General features: G+C 37.7%; 1 protein-coding gene across 3 annotated transcripts in view; it reads left to right on the top strand.

Moving 5' to 3' along the window:
• Window positions 1–21,959, top strand: part of TMEM209 (transmembrane protein 209) — a 43,688-nt gene that overhangs the window by 13,593 nt on the left and 8,136 nt on the right. For 2 of the 3 annotated variants that reach the window (XM_055283981.2, XM_055283982.2), the window contains 8 exons: window positions 347–548; window positions 8,034–8,209; window positions 9,096–9,167; window positions 11,625–11,721; window positions 16,198–16,323; window positions 19,087–19,184; window positions 20,761–20,875; window positions 20,971–21,068. In XM_055283981.2, coding sequence (XP_055139956.1) covers window positions 347–548; window positions 8,034–8,209; window positions 9,096–9,167; window positions 11,625–11,721; window positions 16,198–16,323; window positions 19,087–19,184; window positions 20,761–20,875; window positions 20,971–21,068 — 984 coding nt within the window. The remainder of the gene's footprint in view (window positions 1–346; window positions 549–8,033; window positions 8,210–9,095; window positions 9,168–11,624; window positions 11,722–16,197; window positions 16,324–19,086; window positions 19,185–20,760; window positions 20,876–20,970; window positions 21,069–21,959) is intronic. The other variant, XM_055283986.2, reaches the window with a different exon arrangement.

The raw sequence follows: 21,959 nt of genomic DNA, 5'->3' as shown, positions 1-21,959 counted from the left end.
CCAAGTTTTGGCCATTAGGAATAAAGCTGCCATAAACATACAGGTCTGTGTGTGGATGTAAGTTTTCAACTCCTTGGGTAATACTAAGGAGCACAATTACTAGTTCGTATGGTAAGATAATATTTACTTTTGTGAGAAACTGCCAGACTGTGTTTCAAAGTGGCTGTATTGTTTTGCATTCCCACCAGCAAAGAATGAGAGATTCTGTTGTTTCACAACCTCATCAGCATTTGATGTTGTCAGTATTGTGGATTTTTGCCATTCTACTAGGTGTTTTACTTAAATCAAAAACCAAAATGAATTTCAATTAAAGAAAAATAAGGTAAAGATCTTTTATTTTGTATAGTTGGCGAGCTTTAGCCCCTCTCCTCCTTCTCCATACCCTACCACTGTTGGACCAGTGGAGAGCAGTGGATTGAGATCTCGCTACCGTTCTTCACCTACCGTCTACAACTCACCTACTGACAAAGAAGACTACATGACCGACCTACGAACTTTGGATACTTTTCTTAGAAGTGAAGAGGAGAAACAGCATAGGGTTAAGCTGGGTACATATATATTTTCTTTATATCTACTATACGTATTTTTGGTGTCAATCCTTAACCTACTATTTTCATTATTTTAATATCCATACTAACATACTTTATTAGCTTAGCACGTTTTGTTTTACTTTATATGTAACATTATTTTATGCAGTTAGAATTAAGTTCACTAAATTTAAGAAGTGAAATATAGCTAAACTAAGAAATCTTGAACCTACAATAAGATTGAAAGCTTTTTCGTATAATGTAAGTTACAATTTCTTTTTTTTTTTTTTTTTTCTTGAGACGGAGTCTCGCTCTGTCGCCCAGGCTGGAGTGCAGTGGCGCAATCTCGGCTCACTGCAAGCTCCGCCTCCCGGGTTCACGCCATTCTCCTGCCTCAGCCTCTCCGAGTGGCTGGGACTACAGGCGACCGCCACCACACCCGGCTAATTTTTTTGTATTTTTAGTAGAGACGGGGTTTCACCGTGGTCTCGATCTCCTGACCTCGTGATTCGCCCGCCTCGGCCTCCCAAAGTGCTGGGATTACAAGCGTGAGCCACCGCGCCCGGCCGTAAGTTACAATTTCTATTTTAAGTTGAGGCTACAAAATAATGTTTTGAAGCAGTGCGTAGTGAACTTACTCAAATTATAGCTGTCTTTTTTCAAGTAGTGTTTTGGAAGGTTGGGGTGGCAGAGCAGGCTGAAAGAGCATGTATTTACTCGAGAAGCGCTGCTGTTTTTCAGGACATTTTAAAACTTGCGTTTTAGTATTTCCTGAAAGCCTATAGTTTACCTTGGGAAAGAGTGTTAGCAAATCTTAATCTGTTTGGGGTGGATTTGATTATCACAGAGTCAATTATTTGAAACCAAATTAGGTTATTGAACTGAGTAATGATTTTTCCCTGTCAGGAACTTTCACGGAAAGCATATTAGGCACTAATACTCAGCTGTGGCGAGGAAGCCGGTTATTGGACCATGGCTCTTTGTGTCGCTTGAAGTCTCACCAGTGATTTTTAATTTCATTTTGCCTGAAAGTGCCACAGATGTTACAGAAACCAGTCAATATTATCTTCTTATTTTTGATACATGCTTTTTAAAAAAATTTTGAAATATTCTGAGTCTAGTGAAACTTTAATACAGAGTATAATACAAAGAACCTATGTATCCTTGGCACATCTTTGTAATACCCAGATATTTTCTGACTTCACTTGTATTCTTTATCCCAGTAGGAGCTATTTAGAAGTAATATTATTATTTGGAAGTGTTATTGGTGTTGCTTTAATTTTCAAGCCTGAAAAGGCTTAGTTACATTTTTTCTCCTAAGTTAATTTTACTGTGGTTAGAGAATCTGATCTGTACCTATCAATTTTGTGTTTGCTTGAGACTTGTTTTTAGGTCTACTATGTGATCACTTTTCTGTAAATGGCTTTGGTATATTGAACAGAATGCAGAGTCTCTAAATTTGGGGCTCTATATTTGTTCACTGTCACACTTCTTGATGGTATTCTTAAATACTTTATCTTACTAATTTTTATCTGCTTTGTCTATTAGTTATTAAGAAAGTGTGCCAAAAGCTCCCGTTGATTGTCTTCCATTAAATGTTTTCTCGCAGTTCTGTCAGATTTGCTAAATATACATACGAGATTATGTTAAATGCATGTAAATTCAGAATTGTGAATATCGTTCTGGTGAATTATGCCACTTTATCTCTTAGGCTTTTTGCCTTAAAGTCTATTTTGTCTGACATTGACACATCTATATTAATTTCTTTTTGGTTAGTATCTGGCTGGTATATCTATCTCTATCCCTATACTTTTAGCCCTTCTGTACCCATGGGTTTTCGAAAATTAAGCATTTTGTGCAAATTAATAAATGATTAATAGGTATTTTGTGGGAAGCTACTTATCTAAAACTATGTAGATACTTGGTCCCCATCAAACTTTTTTTTTTTTTTGAGAGTAGGTCTCACTCTGTTGCAGTGGTGCAATCTTGGCTCACTGCAGCCTTGAATTCAGGGCTCAGGTGCCTCTCTCACCTCAGCCTCCTGAGTAGCTGGGACTACAGATGCATGCCACCGTGCCATGCTAATTTTTGTGTTTTTAGTAGAGACAGGGTTTTGCTGTGTTGCCCAGGCTGGTCTCGAACTCCTGAGCTCACACAATCCACCCACTTTGGCCTCCAAAAGTGCTGGGATTATAGGCGTAAGCCACTGTGCCTGACCCCATCAAACTTTGACTTACTAATTCTAATATCCTTTTAAGATTATTCTTCAAATTATTGCTATGTTGGTTGTCATGGAGCTTTCCAATTTCATCATTTCTTCTATGTTTATTCCTTTAACATTTTTCCTTTTTTTTTTTTTACTGTAATACAGTATACATAAAATTTACAACATTAGCCTTTTTTTTTTTCTTTTTTTGAGATGGAGTCTTGCTCTGTCGCCCAGGCTGGAGTGCAGTGGTGTGATCTCGGCTCACTGCAACCTCTGCCTCCCAGGTTCAAGCGATTCTCCTGCCTCAACTTTCCAGGTAGCTGGGATTACAGGCATCTGCCACCATGCCTGGCTAATTTTTGTATTTTTAGTAGAGACGGGGTTTCACCGTGTTGGCCAGGCTGGTCTCAAACTCCTGACCTCAGGTGATCTGCCCACTTCGGCCTCCAAAGTGCTGGGAATTACAGCCATGAGCCACCACACCTGGCCCAATATTAGCCATTTTAAGTGTTTAATTAAGTGGTGGTAAGTACATTTACATTATTGTGCAGCTACCTTTTACATTTATTTGTTGAATATTCTGTAAGATAAAGGTCACTTATGTTGGCGATTTGATTATCTCAGATTGGGCTAGTGGGATCCTCTGTAAGCTGACTTCTCTGTTCTTTTGACATGACACTATCATTCTTTGAGCTAATCCCCCTGCCCCCACCACCTTTCTGGCACCACAGAATATGTCAGGCTCATTTTGTGTTTTCCCTGGCTAGCTCCAGAGTCAGTCTGTTTCTCTAAGAGCCCTGATTCCTTTTAATGGAGAATGATACTTAGAAATTAATATCTGGGCACTGGGCACACTGTTGTTATTGAGGTATCATTACTCCAGGTCCTCTAGGAAATATTTGTATAGACACATAGACAGATATATGTATACACACACATCTATATGTGTTATTCTGTGTTTTTAAAAAACCGTGAGTTTATAATGTTACTTCCAATTCCAGTCCAGCTATACAGTTTATTCTGTCCTCCCCACTTTTCATATTTGTAACTTTCTCCAGTAGTGAAAAACCAGGCCCTCATATTCTCTCTCTCATGCATACTTTTTTGCTGAATCATTTGAAAGGAAGTTGCAGCCATCATGCCACTTCATTCCTGAATATTTCTCATGCATCTCCTAAGAACAAGACATTTTCCTTTATAACCACAATATGGGCTGGGGGCAGTGGCTCACGCTTGTAATCCCAGCACTTTGGGAGGCAGAGGCGGGTGGATCACGAGGTCAGGATTTCGAGACCAGCCTGACCAGCATGGTGAAACCCCACCTCTACTAAAAAATTAGCCGGGCCTGGTGACGCGAGCCTGTAATCCCAGCCACTCTGGAGGCTGGGGCACGAGAATCACTTGAACCCAGGAAGCAGAGGTTGCAGTGAACCAAGATCACACCACTGCACTCCAGCCTGGGTGACAGAGCAAGACTCCATCTCAAAGAAAAAATAAATAAATAAATAACTACAGTATGATTGTCATGCTTAAGATACTACGGGTGTTCATATTCACATTTCCCCAGTTGACCCAATACTGACCCTTGTCATGCTTTTTTTTTTTCTTTTATTGATGCAAGATCCAATCAGTATCACATATTGCATTTACTTGTGCTTCTGTTGTCTCCTTAAATCTAAACCATTTGAATAGTTTGGGTTTTGTGGGGGTTTTTTGTTTTGTTTTACGACATTTACATTTTGAAGAGATGAGGCTATTGTTTTGAAAATTCAGATCTGTTTGATCATTTTGTTACTATTAGATTCCGTTTAAATATTATTTTCTGGCAAGAATACAACATAGGTGGTGGCATTTTCAGTGTATCACATCAGGAGATGCATGATGCTGCTTTGTCTCTTTGTCGGTAATGTATAATAAAATTGGATCACTTGGTTAAGGTGATAGCAACTGGATTTCTTCATGATTTTCCCTTTATGTCCGGTTTCCCTAACAGCCTTTTACCCAGTGATTTTAGCATCTATTGATGATCCTTGCCCTTGATAAAGTGGTGATTATAAAGTGGAGATTTTCTTTTTTTTTTTTTGAGACGGAGTCTCGCTCTGTCACCCCTGCTGGAGTGCAGTGGCGCTATCTTGGCTCACTGCCAGCTCTGCCTCCCGGGTTCACGCCATTCTCCTGCCTCAGCTTCCTGAGTAGCTGGGACTACAAGCGCCTGCCACCACGCCTGGCTAATTTTTTGTATTTTTAGTAGAGACGGGGTTTCACCGTGTTAGGCAGGATGGTCTCAATCTCCTGACCTCGTGATCCACCTGCCTTGGCTTCCCAAAGTGCTGGGATTACAAGTGTGAGTCACTGCGCCCAGCCAAAGTGGAGATTTTCTAATTATTTATTTCTACATTTCATAGTTTGGCATTCTTCTCTAAGAAGAGCATTCTGTTTTACCCCCACCCCAGCTTTTTTGGTTTAGTCACTGTGGACTCATCAGCTCTTTCTTTAGTAATATCTAAACTGTTAGTTAACTAATTCATTGAGTTTTTTAATTTCAGCCACTTGTTCTCATTTTATAGTTTTATTTGGTCCTTTTCAAATATGCCAGGTTTTTGTAGAATATTTTTTATTCTTATGTTTTCAGTTCCTTTTTCTATCTCAGTTGCTTAAACACACTTTTTTAATGTTATTTGTCCAATAGTTCAATTATCTAAAGTTCTTGGAGGTTAAATACTGACCATTTTTGTCTTGTTGGTTGTTATGACTGGAGTCTTGTTTCCTTGTGATTGATGTAATTTCTGTTTGTTTCTGGTAAGCTTATCTTGGCTGGATGGAAGCCTTGTCTCTTCCTAGCTGTTTTATATTTGCCTCTGTCAGGTAGGTGCCTTAGGAGTATTATTGGCTTTGAGCTAACTTAAGTAATTTCTAAGCTTGGAGATTCCTGGACCTCACAGGTAATATAAATGGGCACTCTAAACCCATGTGAAATTGTGTCTATAATTTTTAAATCTCAGGGTGGTGGTGTTCTTTTTTTTTTTTTTTTTAAGTCTCGCAACAACTTATGGCAGACAAGCTTTCATTATCTCCTGGTCCCATTGAACAGATTTTCTTCTTACCTACTCAGAACATGGCCCTTTGAGATTTCTGGTCCTCTACCAGGAGCAGGGACTAGGGGTAGGAGAAAGGTGTCAGCTCAACTCTCTACCTCTTATGGGCCCAAATCCTTATCTCCGTTTCCCACTTGGGCAATGAATTCCAAGCTGATAGATTTCTCAAGGCCTACAAAATTCTCTAGAGCAGCCACAGCAGCCTCTTACAGGCTATTTTTATTTTTAATTCTTTTTTCATTTTTAACCACTGGCTATTTATAGCCTTTTTTGCAAGCTCCATTATTCATCTTAATAATGTTTTGTTTGTTTTGTTTTTGAGACCGAGTTTTTTTTTTGTATTTGAGATGGAGTCTAGCTGCAGTTGGGTGATCTCGGCTCACTGAAACCTCTGCCTCCCGGGTTCAAGCAATTCTCCTGCCTTAGCCTCCTGAGTAGCTGGGATTACAGGCATGCGCCACCACACCTGGCTAATCTTTATATTTTTAGTAGAGACAGGGTTTCACCATGTTGGCCAGGCTTGTCTCGAACTCCTGACCTCAAGTGATCTGCCCACCTCGGCCTCCCAAAGTGCTGGGATTACAGGCGTGAGCCACCGTGCACTGGCCTAAAGAATGTATTTTATTTAATAAGTGTTTTTAGATATTTATGGTGGGAGATGTTTTAGGTTGTCTGGTTTCCTGTGTTGCCAGATTTCCAAATCTCCATGTGCTTTGACTCTTAGGTCTTTGAGGTTCTCCAGCTATAGATTGTGTGCTGTTGTGGTGGTGGTGGTGGTGTTCATCATGGAAAGGCCCTATTTTGTCATTACTTGCTATGTACATTTTTTCTTCGCTTTGACTAATGCCCAGAGGTACTAGAATTTCCTATTCATTGTCTAAAGCCAGTCCTCAATGAAATTTTTCTCAAATACAAGTTTTTTCATAGAAAACTTAGGTTTCTTAAAGTTAATAATCGCAATGATTAATCAAAATAGGATAACTTTATGCTCTGTTATGACCATGTTTTTACTTTCCATTTCTGTTCTCTATTAAATCATTTGTGTTGGTTGACAACTGCTTTTCTTGACATTAATTCATCACTAAAGTCAGTTTTGCAAGAATTTCATACGAAGTGTGATGTTTCTTTACTGTATATAACTTTTTATGCCAGCATGAAACGTTCACCAACGCTCCTAACAAGACTAGCTAACCTTCAAAATTTTGATGAATTGAAATATTGCTACATATCTGTTTGATGATTTCTGATTCTTTGTACCCATAAACATAAGGAAAATAAGTTTTATTATTTTCTAGTCATTCCTTTTAGAATTCTGCTAAGATTAAAAAAAATTGTTTCTAAGTTTTTTTTATAAAAAACTTATAGTTTGTTTGAGGGTATAAAGTACCAATTGATATTTTTTATATCAGTTAAACTCTGAAAATATAAGCCCTTCATAAATACCATATAGTTGTTGTCGAAAACTTGCTTATTTATTTAGGCGCTATGCTAGATGCTAGGAAAAAAAAAATGCTCCCTGCTTTCAAGGAGCTCAAATTCTATTTGGGAAAGCAGACAAAAACTATAACCCTGAAGTGTGATGAGTATCCTGGTTCAGAGGCCTCTGTAGGAGTACATTCCTAAATAGAACTTTTTTTTACATTTCTTAAAAGTAAATTTATAAATTTAGAAGGATAACCATCAGATAGTCTTTTAGTACAACTCAGGAATTACCACAGGCTGTTAAATAAAACACAGTAAATTACAGGGACAAATAAGTTTAGCCTGTTACCAGGAGAGTAATCTTTTAGTAGGAGGCTATAGTTATCCCATTCAGAAAGAGCTTCTAGAAATTTCAAATAAAGAACTTGCTTAGCCTATTTATTTCCTAAAGAAATGTCTTTTGTTTGTTTCTTACTAAATGATTTAAAAGTCTTAGAGAATGAAACGAGCTTAACTTTTCAACAAAACTAGACAGATGCCTTTGGCTGCTTATTGTTCTTATGACTCTTAAATTAATATGACTCAGAAAATACTATTTTAAATTTTTAATTACAAGCAGACTGTGTTCTCTAAAGAGAAAATTATGTTGGGGAGAAGAGAATCTCATTGAGGGTTGGTCTTCTGATTCCTGGATTGCCATTGCCTAGATACAAGTGTTAACTTTAGATGTCAGAATTGCTACAACACACTGATACTGTTTATCTTAACAATTAATTGTAGGGAGCCCAGATTCTACCTCTCCTTCTAGCAGTCCTACTTTCTGGAACTACAGTCGTTCTATGGGGGATTATGCACAAACTTTAAAGAAGTTTCAGTATCAGCTTGCCTGTAGGTCTCAGGCCCCATGTGCTAACAAAGATGAAGCCGATCTCAGCTCTAAACAAGCCGCAGAAGAGGTAAGTGGAAAATAAAAGTGACTTAATATTTATGATTTATGCATTGCTAGAGAGTCTTCTACTTTTGGAACATTTTTTCTGTAATCTTCCATTCTGTTGGACAGAAATATAAATCTGGCACACATTAGGCAGTGGGAAAGCTCCTGTCTTACTTTGTGTACCTAAAACTAAAAACTAAATTATATCATACATTTTACTCTGACACACAGTTCACCTTAGTGCCCTGCCTGAAACATATTTTTACATTGATTATAAAAAGGCTCTCAGGTATATAATTGTACTTATCACATACAGAAGTCTTGCTTTTAACATATATTTGGATTAGAAGATTTGTCAGTAATTTCGTCACTTTAATGCCAAATATGGAATGTTTATTTTGTTCTTAAAAGCAAGAAAAATGGGCTGGGCACAGTGGATCACGAGGTCAGGAGATTGAGACCATCTGGCCAACATGGTGAAACCCTGTCTCTACTAAAAATACAAAAATTAGCCTGGCATGGTGGCATACGCCTGTGGTCCCAGCTCCTCAGGAGGCTGAGGCAGGAGGATCGCTTGAACCTGGGAGGCAGAGGTTGCAGTGAGCTGAGATTGCGTCACTGTGTTCCAGCCTAGACAACAGATCGAGACTCCATCTCAAAAAAAAAAAAGCAAGAAAAATGTTCTTTACACATACCAATGTAAGGAACTTTTAAAGATAAATCTGTGTGTGAACAGCATTTATAAGTGAGTAATAAGAAAATTACTGAATATTAATTAGATGAATATTGATGTTTGGGAAATTTTTTTTCAAAGTTCATTAAATATTTTTTAGGATGGGAGAAAGAATGATGATTTCTAGCAAGATTTTTCCTCACTGATTGTTCATTTTAAACATGAATTTTTATAGGTTTGGGCAAGAGTGGCTATGAATAGACAACTTCTTGATCATATGGATTCATGGACAGCTAAATTTAGAAATGTAAGTTCTAGCATTACTCTTTGGACAATATTAGTGCCTCTTAATATGCAAAGCATGTTATTAGAATATCATTTAGAGTTCATTATAAATTAGAATATTAGTTATAAAGGTACAGTATGAATGATACATATATAAGGATAAACATGACTGTTACTATATGGTATTTATTTTCATGAGATTTTTTCTTCCTCCATATTAAGTGAATTGATATGTTTTGAGAAGATAAAGGAATAATATGTTTAGTTATTGAGATCCTCCCTTTTCCAGTTCTCAATTTTATTTTCCAAAGAGCTTTTCTATTGGAGCCTTTTATGTACCTAGAATTGTGAGGGGAAACAAAAATGAGGTCCTTGCCATCAGAAAACTTAAAGAGTTAGAGAGATAAGACAACGTATGCTTGAAGCTATTTCAAAGTAGATTATGATTTCTGTTTTTCTAGAGAAGAACCTTCTAATCTTGGGCCAACTTTTCCATATACAGAGTGAGTTAGTTCCCTATTTCCAACTCCACGTCTTCCTCCCACCTTCTCTAGTACCTGTGTGTTCTGGGTTCTGTTAGGAATATGGACTTCTCCTTCCACTATACGGAGCTCCACTTAGCTCTGAAGGGGCTACTACTTCTGTTGTTTCATCCTTCAACACTCATCCATCCACTCTGCATCTTCTAGAACTATTTTGAAATCACTTGTGCTCATTTTTTATCCTTTTACTGTTATTTAAATAGGGCATCAAAATAGAGGGGAAAAAATGGTAGCCTACTTTCTTGAACCAGAAACCTGGATGGCATTTTACAGATAATTCCTGAACGCAATCCTAGGCTTACTCAATTAGAATTTATAAGGGTGGGGCCTAGACCTCTCTCTGGGACACGTTAGATGATTTTGTTACAGCCAAAGAGTACAGCTGTACTCTTTTGTACCATTTGTCACAGCTGGCAAATTAAGTTGCATGTAGTAAATGTTGGAAGGATGAATGAGTCAAATCATCTCCTGAAACTGGAGTTTGTTGTAGTTTCTGTTATAGGCTAGTCTAAAAATGCCAACATGTTTAAAATATGAAGTCTTAGATGGAGTATTAGCTACTTAGAAGAAATACAAATACATTTCCTCATCTGAAGTCCCTAGGTGACCATGTGCTATAAAATTTAGTTTTTGGATTTTTTTTTTAAGCAATACATGTATACCTGTACCGTATAATTTATAACACCAGACTCTAGTTAACACCCAGTAATCAACCACATTAATACTTCTGCAGAAAAACATGTGAATAGTCACACTCAGTGGGATAAAGCCTATAAATAGCTTCATGTGAATTCAGTTCAAGTCTTGCCAGTATATCAAAATTTGCTTCCTTAGATGGATTACAAGAAATCTTTTAAGTTCCCAGAAGGTTTTTGTTTCAGTTGTTTATAATATTGTATTTCATTGGAAGCATTTGTTCATCCTTTTATTTTATGGATAAACAAAAGCATGGAAACAGAAGTGGTAATTGAAGTTGCTACAAACACATACACAAAATAACACACAAACCAGATGGGATGTATCCTTAGACAGTCTTTTCACGTCCCAGCATTAGTTTTATATTAGCCATGGAAAAGGCATTTGAAAGTCCCAGTCCTAAAGTAATATTGTAATATTCAAAAGCCAGTTTCAAATGTAATAAGTCTCTGTTTTTCCACATGGTTAGGGAATTGGGTGAGCCTGCTGAGAGTTAAGCAGTTATATTAGTTTGAAAAACTATCTTACTGATTGCAAACCAATATAAACACTACATTAATAAATGTGTGAATAGTTACCCTACAAATGTAAACTGAAGATTATCCTTTTAGCTAAACATAATAATCAGAAAATTTTAAGAAAGATTTAACATATAGCTAAAAGTTTTATTTTTTTTTTTCAGGAAAAAAAAACATTTAAGAATGTAATTTAGTTGCCAGGCGCAGTGGCTCATGCCTGTAATCCCAACACTTCGGGAGGCTGAGGCGGGCGGATCACCTGAGGTCAGGAGTTCAAGACCAGCCTGGCCAACATGGTGAAACCCCGTCTCTACTAAAAATACAAAAAATTAACTGGATGTGGTGGCAGGTGCCTGTAATCCCAGCTACTCAGGAGGCTGAGGCAGGAGAATCCCTTGAACCCGGGAAGTGGAGGTTGCAGTGAGCTGAGATCGTGCCATTGCGCTCCAGCCTGGGCAACAAGAGCGAAACTCCGCCTCGAAAAAAAAAAAAAAAAAGGAATGTAAGTTAGTTAATTTACACTCCAGTGGCATACTTACTTAACCATCTTTGATTTCAGGTAGCTATTACTTTCATTCTCTTTCACTATACTTTATGATTCTTTTAATATTCAACTGTAAGATAGTAAAAAAAAATTCTTAGAGTTGCTTGTAAAAAAGAAAGGAATTATTTGACAGCTACTTGGGAATTATGTATCCAAAATCTGTACCTTATTTCTTCTAGTGGATCAATGAGACAATATTAGTGCCGCTTGTTCAAGAGATTGAGTCTGTCAGCACACAGATGAGACGAATGGGTTGTCCAGAGCTGCAGATAGGAGGTATGTGGAAACAGAGCCCAGTGTTGGATTTCTATTAGTAAATCTACCAAGTGGAAAACTTCTTCTTGTAATGGACGGCTTAACTTATTTTGTTACCTTGGGGTGAAAAACCCCAAATGTCTGTAATCTAGTTTGTTTTTTTAACGAGACAGCTTTATCAAGATGTAATTTAGCTACCATATAATTTACCCATTTAAAATGTACAGTCCAAAGTCTTGGGTTATGCAGCCATCACCATAGTCAGTTTTAAAACATTTCATCACCTGAAAAAGAAACCCTCCACCTTTTACCAGTCACTCCCCATTCTATACATTTCTCCCAGCCCTTTGCAGGTGCCAGTATATTTTCTGTCTCTATACATAGGCCTGTTGTGGATATTTCATATGAATGGAATCACAGCATATGAACATGACTTTGTGACTGGCTTCTTTCACTGAGCATAATGCTTTCAAGGTTTGTCCATGTTGTAGAATTTATCATTACATCATTTTCTTTATTGCTGAATAATATTCAAAATAGATCTACTACATTTTGCTTATTCATTCATCAGTTGATTGACATTTAGGTGGTTTTCACTTTTTGGCTATTATGAATAATGCTGCTGTGAACAGTCACGTACAAGTGTTTATATTGGACCTATGTTTTCATTTCTCCTGGGTATTTACCTAGGGGTGGAATTGCTGAGCTGTATGGTGACTGACTAACCTTTTGAGGCACTGCCAGACTCTTCTAAAGCAGCTAGCTGCACCATTTTACATTCCCACCAGCATGTATGGGGTTCTGCTTTCTCCACATCCTTGCAACACTTGTCATATGTTTTATAGTCATCCAGTAGTAGGCGTGAAATGGTGTCTCATTTTGGTTTCGATTTGCATTTCCATGATGACTACTGATGTTGAACATCTCATGTGTTTATCAGTCATTTGTATATCTTCTTAGAAATGTCTTTTTTGGCCGGCTGCGGTGGCTCAACGCCTATAATCCCAGCACTTTGGGAGGCGGAGGCGGGCGGATCACCTGAGGTCAGGAGTTCAAGACCAGCCTGGCCAACATGGTGAAACCCCATCTCTACTAAAAATACAAAATTAACCGGGCATGATGGCAGGTGCCTGTAATCCCAGCTACTCGGGAGGCTGAGGCAGGAGAATCGCTTGAACCCTGGAGGCGGAGGTTGCAGTGAGCCGAGATCGCGCCATTGCACTGCAGCCTGGGGGACAAGAGTGAGACTTCAAGTTTGAGACTTTGTCTCAAAAAAAAAAAAAAAAGAGAAATGTCTTTTTGGTTCCTTTACCCGTTTTTAAATTTGGTTATTTGTCTTTTTGTTGAATGGTAGATGTTTTCTTTATATATTCTAGATATAAGACCAAGACTCTTAGCAGATATTAATCACAAAGTTGTATAAAGCGTAAAGACTATGTAATAATAGTAATTTTCTATCACCTATTTTCAACTCTTATCTGCTAAAGGTAAAATTTTAGGGTGCCATATAAATTACCTAAAATATATATACTATAACTTAGTTATTAACTAATTACCTTTACCAATAATGCTACGGTGCATATCCTCTTATCTAAATCTTTGTATACATTTGTAATTATTTCTTTAGGATAATTTCTTAGAAGTAGAGTTGTGTGTCAATAGGTATGAATATTTTAAGATTTGTGTTGTTGTTGTTGTTTTCTAGATAGAGTCTCGCTCTTTTGCCCAAGAGGGAATACAGTGGTGCTTTTATGGCTCACTACAGCCTCAGCCTCCTGGGCTCAAGAGATCTTCCCACCTCAGCCACATCCGAGTAGCTGGGACTACAGGCACACACCACCACACCTGGCTGATTTTTGTGTTTTTATAGAGATGGGGTGTCCAGGCTGGTCTTGTACTCCTGAGCTCAAGCAGTCCCTCCACTTTGGCCTCTCAAAGTGCTAGGATTACAGACATGAGCCAATGCATCTGGATATATTTTAAGACTTAGAAGATACACATCTCTCCAAAAAACTTACCAGTTTGTACTCTAGCAACCATGACACATATGAGAATGCTTTTCCTAACATTGGATATTGCTAGTAAGGTTGGATATTTTGAAATTTTTAATTGCTTTTTACATTTCTCTGCATAGTTATCTTGCAGGATATGATGAGACTCCGTCTCAAACAAACAAACAAAATGAATTAAAGACTTAATCTAAGACATCAGACTATGAAACTTTTACAAGAAAACACTAGGGAACATCTCTAGTACACTGGTCTAGACAAAAATTCCTGAGTAGTATCCCACAAGCATAGGCAACCAACGCAGAAATAGACAAGAGGGATCACATCAAGTTAAAAAGCTTCTGCACAACAAAGGAAACAATCAACATAGTGAAACAACAAGTCACATAATGGGGGACAATATTTGCAAACTGCCTATCTAACAAGGGATCGATAACCAGAATATATAAAAAGATCAAACAAATTCATAGGACAAAATATAATAATCTGATCAAAAAATGGGCAAAACATCTGAATAGATATTTCTCAAAAGAAGACAGAGAGATGGCAAACAGGCATGTGAAAATTTGCTCAACATCAAAGATCATCATAGAAATGCAAATCACAGCTACAATGAGATATCATCTCACCCCAGTTAGAAGGGCTTATATCCAAAAGGCCATGACAAATGCTGGTAAAGATGTGGAGAAAAGGGAACCATTGTACACTGTTGGTGAGAATGTAAATTACTACAACCACTATGGAAAAGCGTTTGGAGGTTCCTCCAAAAAGTAAAAGTAGAGCTACCATATGATCCAGCAACCCCACTGCTGGGTATATACCCAAAAGAAAGGAAATCAGCATATTGAAGAGATATCTGCACTCCCGTGTTTGTTGTGGCACTGTTTACAATAGCCAAGATTTGGAAGCAACCTAAGTGTCCAGCTACAGAATGAATAAAGAAAATATGGTACATATACAAATTGAGTAATATTCAGCCATAAAAAGAATGAGATCCTGTAATTTGCAACAACATGAATGGAACTGGAGATCATTATGTTAAGTAAAATAAGCCAGCTACAGAAAGAAAAACATTGCATGTTCTCACTTATTTGTGGGATCTGAAAATCAAAACAATTGAACTCATGGACACAGAGAGTAGAGGGATGGTTACCAGAGGCTAGGAAGGGTATTGGGGTGTGGGGTGGGAGATAGGTGGGAATGGATAATGGGTGGAAAAAAAATAGTTAGAAGGAATGAATAAGACCTACCATTTGATAGCACAACAGTGACTATAGTTAATAATAACTTAATTGTATATTTTAAAATCACTAAAAGAGTATAATTGGATAGTTTGTAACACAAAGGATAAATGCTGGCGGGGATATGCCGTTCTCCATGATGTAATTATTATGGATTGCATGCCTGTATCACAACATTTCATGTACCCCATACATATATACACCTCGTGTGTGTGTGTGTATCTACTGTGTAGCCACAAAAATTAAAAACTTAAAAAAAAAAGAGAAGTCACTACCATAAAAAGCTTCTGCTTGTCCTGGCATAATGAGCAATTTCTAATTCAACTTATTTTGAAAACAGTTGTGTGCCTTTTTATACATATCTTACACAAATTTTCTGTATATTAGTTGTTTATAGATTTGCCAAAATCGATTTGGCTGCTTCTCTGGGGAAGGGGAGGAGGGGGTGTTGCATGTGTAAATCTGGCTATCTTGCTGAGAATGGTTCTAGGTAATGTAGATCGTGCAAATTAAGATGCTTTCTTTCATTTATTCCTTCGACATTGAGTGCCTAGTCTGTTCCAGGTGTTAATACTATTCTAGGCATTGGGGGATACGGCAGTGAGCAAAATGGCCAAAGTCCCTGCCTTCATTAAGCTTTCATTCTAGTAGATGAGATAGACAATAAAAAAGATAAAGTACTTTGGGCCAGGCATGATGGCTCACACCTGTGATCTCAACACTTGGGGAGTCTAGCGTTGGTGGATTGCTTGATCCCAGGAGTTTGAGACCAGCCTAGGCAATATAGTGAGACCTTGTCTCTACTAAATAGAAAAAAAGTCAACCAGGTGTGATGACATGTGCCTGGAGTCCCAGCTGCTTAGGAGGCTGAGGTGAGGCTGAGGTGGGAGGAGGATTGCTTGAGCCCAGTAGATTGAGGCTGCAGTGAGTGGTGATTGTGCCACTATACTCCAGCCTGGGTGACAGAGCAAGACACTGTCTCAAAAAACAAAAAGAGAAAAAGAAAAAAAGTACATTGGACAGTGTTTAGTGCTAAGGAGAAAAAAAGCACAGGAGGGTAGTGTTACTAATGTTTAGAGAGCAGGGGTGAAATTTGAGGTATGGTGGTCAGGGGAGACGTCATTGACTTGTATGAAGACCTGAAGGCCGTGAGGAACCAGCTATATGAACACATGAGAAGAGCATTTAAGTTCTTTTGGAAACTCACTTTTAGAATAATCAGTGTTCTCTGTGTTTTATTTTAACAGAGGCTAGTATTACTAGCTTGAAACAAGCCGCCCTGGTTAAAGCGCCTCTCATTCCGACTTTGAACACAATCGTTCAGTATCTAGACCTTACTCCAAATCAGGAATACTTGTTTGAAAGGATCAAAGGTAATTATTGATTTGAAGAGGAAAAAATAGCTTTTTTTCTATGCTGGAATTTTATCAGTAAAGATTAACAAGGAAAAACTGTTTTAATTAAAAGTATAACTTATGTCTTATAAATACGTATTAATTATAGCTTAATAATTTTATTTTGTGTAGGAAACTTAAATATGAGCTAAGTGGGCTCCAGTGACTATTTCACTCATTTCCTAGTTTTAGACTCATAAGAATGGGTGCCACTATGACATTCTTTATAGTTCCAGTGTGCTGAGCCTTATTTCTCTTAATTTTTATAATTCCTATTTAATAAGTTGCTTCCTTATATTTCTGTTATATTCTTCTTATTTGGTGGAAGATGTGCTCTTCTGAGGAGACTGACTTGAGAATCAGGAAATGTAGGCTCCCTGACACCCCCATACACCCTCTATGCCTCTCTACTTACAGAGCAATTCATAAAGTTAGAATTTTTTAAAATTTGGATAAACTTTTTAAAAGGTTCTCATCACTAAGACAAGTTTTAGAAATAGTATTCAAATTTATCATAAATCTTAATTTGAAAATATTATAGCATTCTCCCTTTCCCGTAAGGTTAGAGCAGGGTTCAGGAATAAACATTTTTCATGACTTTTTAAAACATTTTATATAAGGTGAATTTCAAACATACACAAAACTAGAAAAAATAGTATACACACTCCTCTTGTACACATCACCCAGCCTCAACAATCACTAGTCCCTGGCCAGCCCCTGCCCTATCCATACCCCATCCACTTTCTTCCTGTGTTATTTGAAGCAAGCCCTCATGTCATTATCAGTTCATCTGTAAATATTTCTTTGTATATTACTAAAAGATAAGCCTCCTGCAACCCCCTGCTTTTGAGACAGGGTCTTGCTATGTTGCCTAGGCTGGTCTCCAACTCCTAGGCTCAAGCAGTCCTCCCACCTCAGCCTCCCCAAGTGCCGGGATTATATACATGAGCCACTGTGCCCAGCTAAGCCTTTAGAAAACTAATACAACCATACATAACCAGAATACAATTATCATTCTTTTTTTTTTTGAGACAGTCTCTCTGTTGCTAGGCTGGAGTGCAGTGGCACAATCTTGGCTCACTGCAACCTCCACCTCCCAGGTTCAAGCGATTCTCCTGCCTCAGCCTCCTGAGTAGCTGGAATTACAGGCACACACCACCATGCCCAGCTAATTTTTGTATTTTTAGTAGAGATGGGGTTTCACCATGTTGGTCAGGCTGGTCTCGAACTCCTGACCTGGTGATCCACCCACCTCGGCCTCCCAAAGTGCTGGGATTACAGGCGTGAGTCACCACGCCTGGCCACAATTATCATTCTTAATATTATTATTTTTTTTTTCTTTTTTTTTTTTTTGAGACAGGGCTCGCTCCGTCACCCAGGCTGGAGTGCAGTAATGGCACTAGTGCAGGAGTGTATAGCTCCTTACAGCCTTGAACTCCTGGCTATGGCAATCCTCCCTCCTCAGCCTCCCACAGTGCTGGGATTACAGGATTGAGCCACCATGCTGCCTGGCCCTAATATTTCCTGTGTTACGAGATATTAAGTCTGTGTTCAAATTTCCAGCTATCTGAAAAAAATACATAGTTTTTTGGCAATGTTTGTTTGAATTGGGATTCAAATATCGTAATACATTGAAATTGGTTATTTCAGTTTATTTTAAGCTGTATGCTTCCCATCCACCTTTTTTTTCCTTTGCAATTTCTTTGTCAGAAGAACTGGATTGTTTGTCTTTAGAGGTTCCCATAGTGTGGATTTTGCTGAATGCATCCCTATGGTGTAGTTTTACATAACCCCTTCTCTTTCCCATAAATTCATGTTTGAGTTTTTTGGCAAGATTGCCTTGTAGTTAGCAGGGTATTTGTACATCCAAAAAAAGAAAGTGTCTGTGTATGTACACATATATACAAAGTATATAAAGGTTTTATATCAAATATACAAAAAAGCTTAAAAGAATACAGTGGGCCGGGCACGGTGGATCATGAGGTCAGGAGATTGAGACCATCCTGGCTGACACGGTGAAACCCCGTCTCTACTAAAAATACAAAAAAAAAAAAAAAAAAATTAGCCGGGCGTGGTGGTGGGCGCCTGTAGTCCCAGCTACTCGGGAGGCTGAGGCAGGAGAATGGCAGGAACCCGGGAGGTGGAGCTTGCAGTGAGCCGAGATCACACTACTGCACTCCAACCTGAGTGACAGAGCAAGACTCTGTCTCAAAAAAAAAAAAAAAAAAAAAAAAAATACAGTGAACACTGTCCTGTTCTAGATTGGATAGTTAGAAACCTTTTGACATATTTGATTCTTTCTTTCTACATATGTATATACACGCACACTTTTTTTTCTTGCTGTGCCATTTGAAAGTACATTGCAGACGTCATTACTTTTTAGCATGCATTCTCCTAAAAGTAAGAACATTCTCCTACCTAACCATAATACAATTATACCTTTAAAAAATAATAATTTTCTGATATTTAATATATTGTCCATATTCAAATTTTCCCTACCCATCGACTTTTTTTTTAAGAAGCCAGAATAGTAGTCAGATAAATCTAAAATCCCACATTTTGGATTTATCTGATGTCTTCAGGGACATGTTTAACTTTTATCTTTTTATATCTTGTATTTCTTTAGGTTTGGGTGTTTTGATCAAGTTAAAATGATTTGCTTCCCTTATTATATTCCCTTAGCCTTTTTTTTTTCTTTTTTGCATACTCTTAGCTTTTAAAAATTTCACCTTGTTGCCACAGAACTCTCTCAAGGAGGTTGTATGAGCTCATTTCGATGGAACAGAGGTGGCGACTTCAAAGGACGAAAGTGGGATACAGACCTGCCCACTGATTCTGCTGTAAGCCCCTAGATTCATTCATTCATTCATTCATTTATTTACTGTTGATTGACTGACTGACACAGGGTCTCACTCTGTCACCCAGGCTGTAGTGCAGTGGCACAGTCCCGTCTCACTGCAGCTTTGATCTCCCAGGGCTCAAGTGCTCCTCCCAGCTCAGCCTCCCAAGTAGCTGGGACTAGGCCCGAGCTGCCACACCCAGCTAATTTTTTTTATTTTTTGTAGCGATAGGGTCTCACTTTTTTGCCCAGGCTGGTCTCGAAGTCCTGGGTTCCAGTGATCCCCTTGCCTCACCTTCCCAAAGTGCTGGGTTTACAGACATGAGCTACTGTGCCTGACCCTTAGATTTATTTTGTTTTTTTCAGTTCAATGTTTCCATTACTGGATTTATGTGTTTTGGTTTGCCTATCATAAGTATTAAAAATAATTTAGAAAATAAGGTATTTATAATAGTATCAGCATGTTCACCCAACCACTGTTAATATTTTTGTGTATTTTTCCCTTTACTTGGTTGCTACTATTTTTTAATGTTTTTGTCATATTTGTAATTCTCCTGTATGTAAAATTATGTATTCTGCTTTTTTTCCGCTTCTGTAATATTTAGGGCTTTTTTTACTTCAGCCTCCTCCTACCTAGATATTTTTTCATTATTACACACTGTCATTTAACTATTCTCCTATAGTGGACCTAAAAGTTTGAGACACTTGTGGTAGAGAAGGATTTTTACTTGTTTTTTGATCTTAAGTAATGCAGCATGCAAATAGTGTGATGCGCATTGCTTGCTTTCTTGGGATTGTCACTTTAAGAGAGACTCCTAGAATTATATTTAGGAGATCAAAGAACATAAATGTTTTTGTATGCTTACGAGTTTTTCAAAATTATGTTCTCTCTTTTTTTTATAGTGACTGTTATGGGTGAAAATTAAGTTTTATGTTGAGATTCAGATTGAGAATTGAATGTATTTTATCTTGGTTTTGCTATTAACTGTGTTGGTATGAATGATCCACTTAGCAAAAAACTAAGAATGCCCTGCTTTTCTAGGTTGCTATGGAAAACTAAAAATGAAGATCAAATATGTAGGGAATGGGAGTCTGGTGTTTAAGCCCCACCCTCCACCCCTACCCTCAACAGATAATGGTAACTTTGTAGGCTGGAGTATTTAAACTTTTTCAATTTGAAAAGGAAACCTTCCCATCAAAATATAGACTGATTTGATGGCAAATATCTTTTTCTATTTTAAATTTTGAGTAGATTATTTGAATTAAGCCTAGCTTCATGTCTTAAACACACTGAATTCCTTTATGATTTAAGAGGAATTATTGAATTCCTTATCTTTATAGGAAATAATACTTTCAATTAAAAGAATAGGTGTGCTACCTGAACTATGTGTTTTTATCTTTTTATTCTACAGATTTTATCTTGTAAATCTAACTATTTGACAGCATTTTTCTAATTCACTCTTTAGAGAAAAATTTTTTAATTGGAATCATTATAGATACAGATGTTTCTAAAGGGCTCTACATCCATGCTAGATTTTCATGCTGACTTAAAAAAAAATATATTTCTTCATCCTTAGATCATCATGCATGTATTTTGCACCTACCTTGATTCCAGATTACCTCCACATCCGAAGTATCCCGATGGAAAAACTTTTACTTCTCAGCACTTTGTTCAGACACCAAATAAACCAGGTATAAACCTCTCCTAAAAGAATGTGTTGAGATTTTCACACAAAATACCTCTGGGGGTTTGGTTTTTTAATGCAGCATATTGCCTTCCTTTACAGATGTTACAAATGAGAATGTTTTTTGCATTTATCAGAGTGCCATCAACCCTCCCCATTACGAGCTCATCTACCAGCGTCATGTATACAACCTGCCAAAGGTATTTCTATATAAAGAAGATGCTGTTACAGAATGTCTTGGGTGATTTGCTTGGATAATGTTTTTAAAATTAAAATCTCATGTTGATAGAAGAAGTAAATTTTTTAAATTAGGGGAAATGTGTTTCATACATATATATTTCTTACTATAAAAGTAATATGTGCTTAATTTGGGAAAGTATAAAGAAAAAGAAGGAAAATCACTCATTCCATCACCTGAGACAGCCATTGTTGATTTTTTGATTGCTATATTGCCTTTTGGTAAATTTCATTTTGGTCTTATGTCTCTTTTTAGAGGCAGAGTCTAGCTCTGTCACCTAGGCTGGAGTGCAGTCGCATGAACATAGCTCATTATAGCCTCGAACTCATGGGCTCAAGAAGTCCTTCCACCTCAGCCTCTCAAGTAGCTAGGACTACAAGCACGTACTAGTATACCTGGCCAATTTATTTTTTGTAGAGACAGAGTTTCTCCATGTTACTCAGGCTGGTCCTGTACCCCTGGCCTTAACCAGTCCTCCCACATCAGCCTCTCAAAGTGCTGGAATTACAGGCATGAGCCACTGCACCTGGCCCTTTCTTTATATTTTTTATGGGCTAAAATTATTTATGTAGTTTTATATCTGCTTTTAAATATTAGCTTTATAACATAATTAATTTTCCATACTATTAAAAATCTTTTTTTTTTTTTTTTTTTTTTTTTTTTGAGATAGAGTCTCACTGTTACCCAGGCTGGAGTGCAATGGCGCAATCTCGGCTCACTGCAACCTCTGCCTCCCAGGTTCCAGCAATTCTCCTGCCTCAGCCTCCTGAGTAGCTGGGATTACAGGCACCCGCCACCACGCCCCGCTGTTTTTTTTGTATTTTAGTAGAGATGGGGTTTCACCACGTTGCCC

Source organism: Symphalangus syndactylus, chromosome 6, assembly GCF_028878055.3.
Source record: "Symphalangus syndactylus isolate Jambi chromosome 6, NHGRI_mSymSyn1-v2.1_pri, whole genome shotgun sequence".
In the NCBI taxonomy this organism is placed as follows: domain Eukaryota; kingdom Metazoa; phylum Chordata; class Mammalia; order Primates; family Hylobatidae; genus Symphalangus; species Symphalangus syndactylus.
Note: the sequence above shows the minus strand (reverse complement) of the source record. Positions and strands in the feature narration are given on the sequence as shown.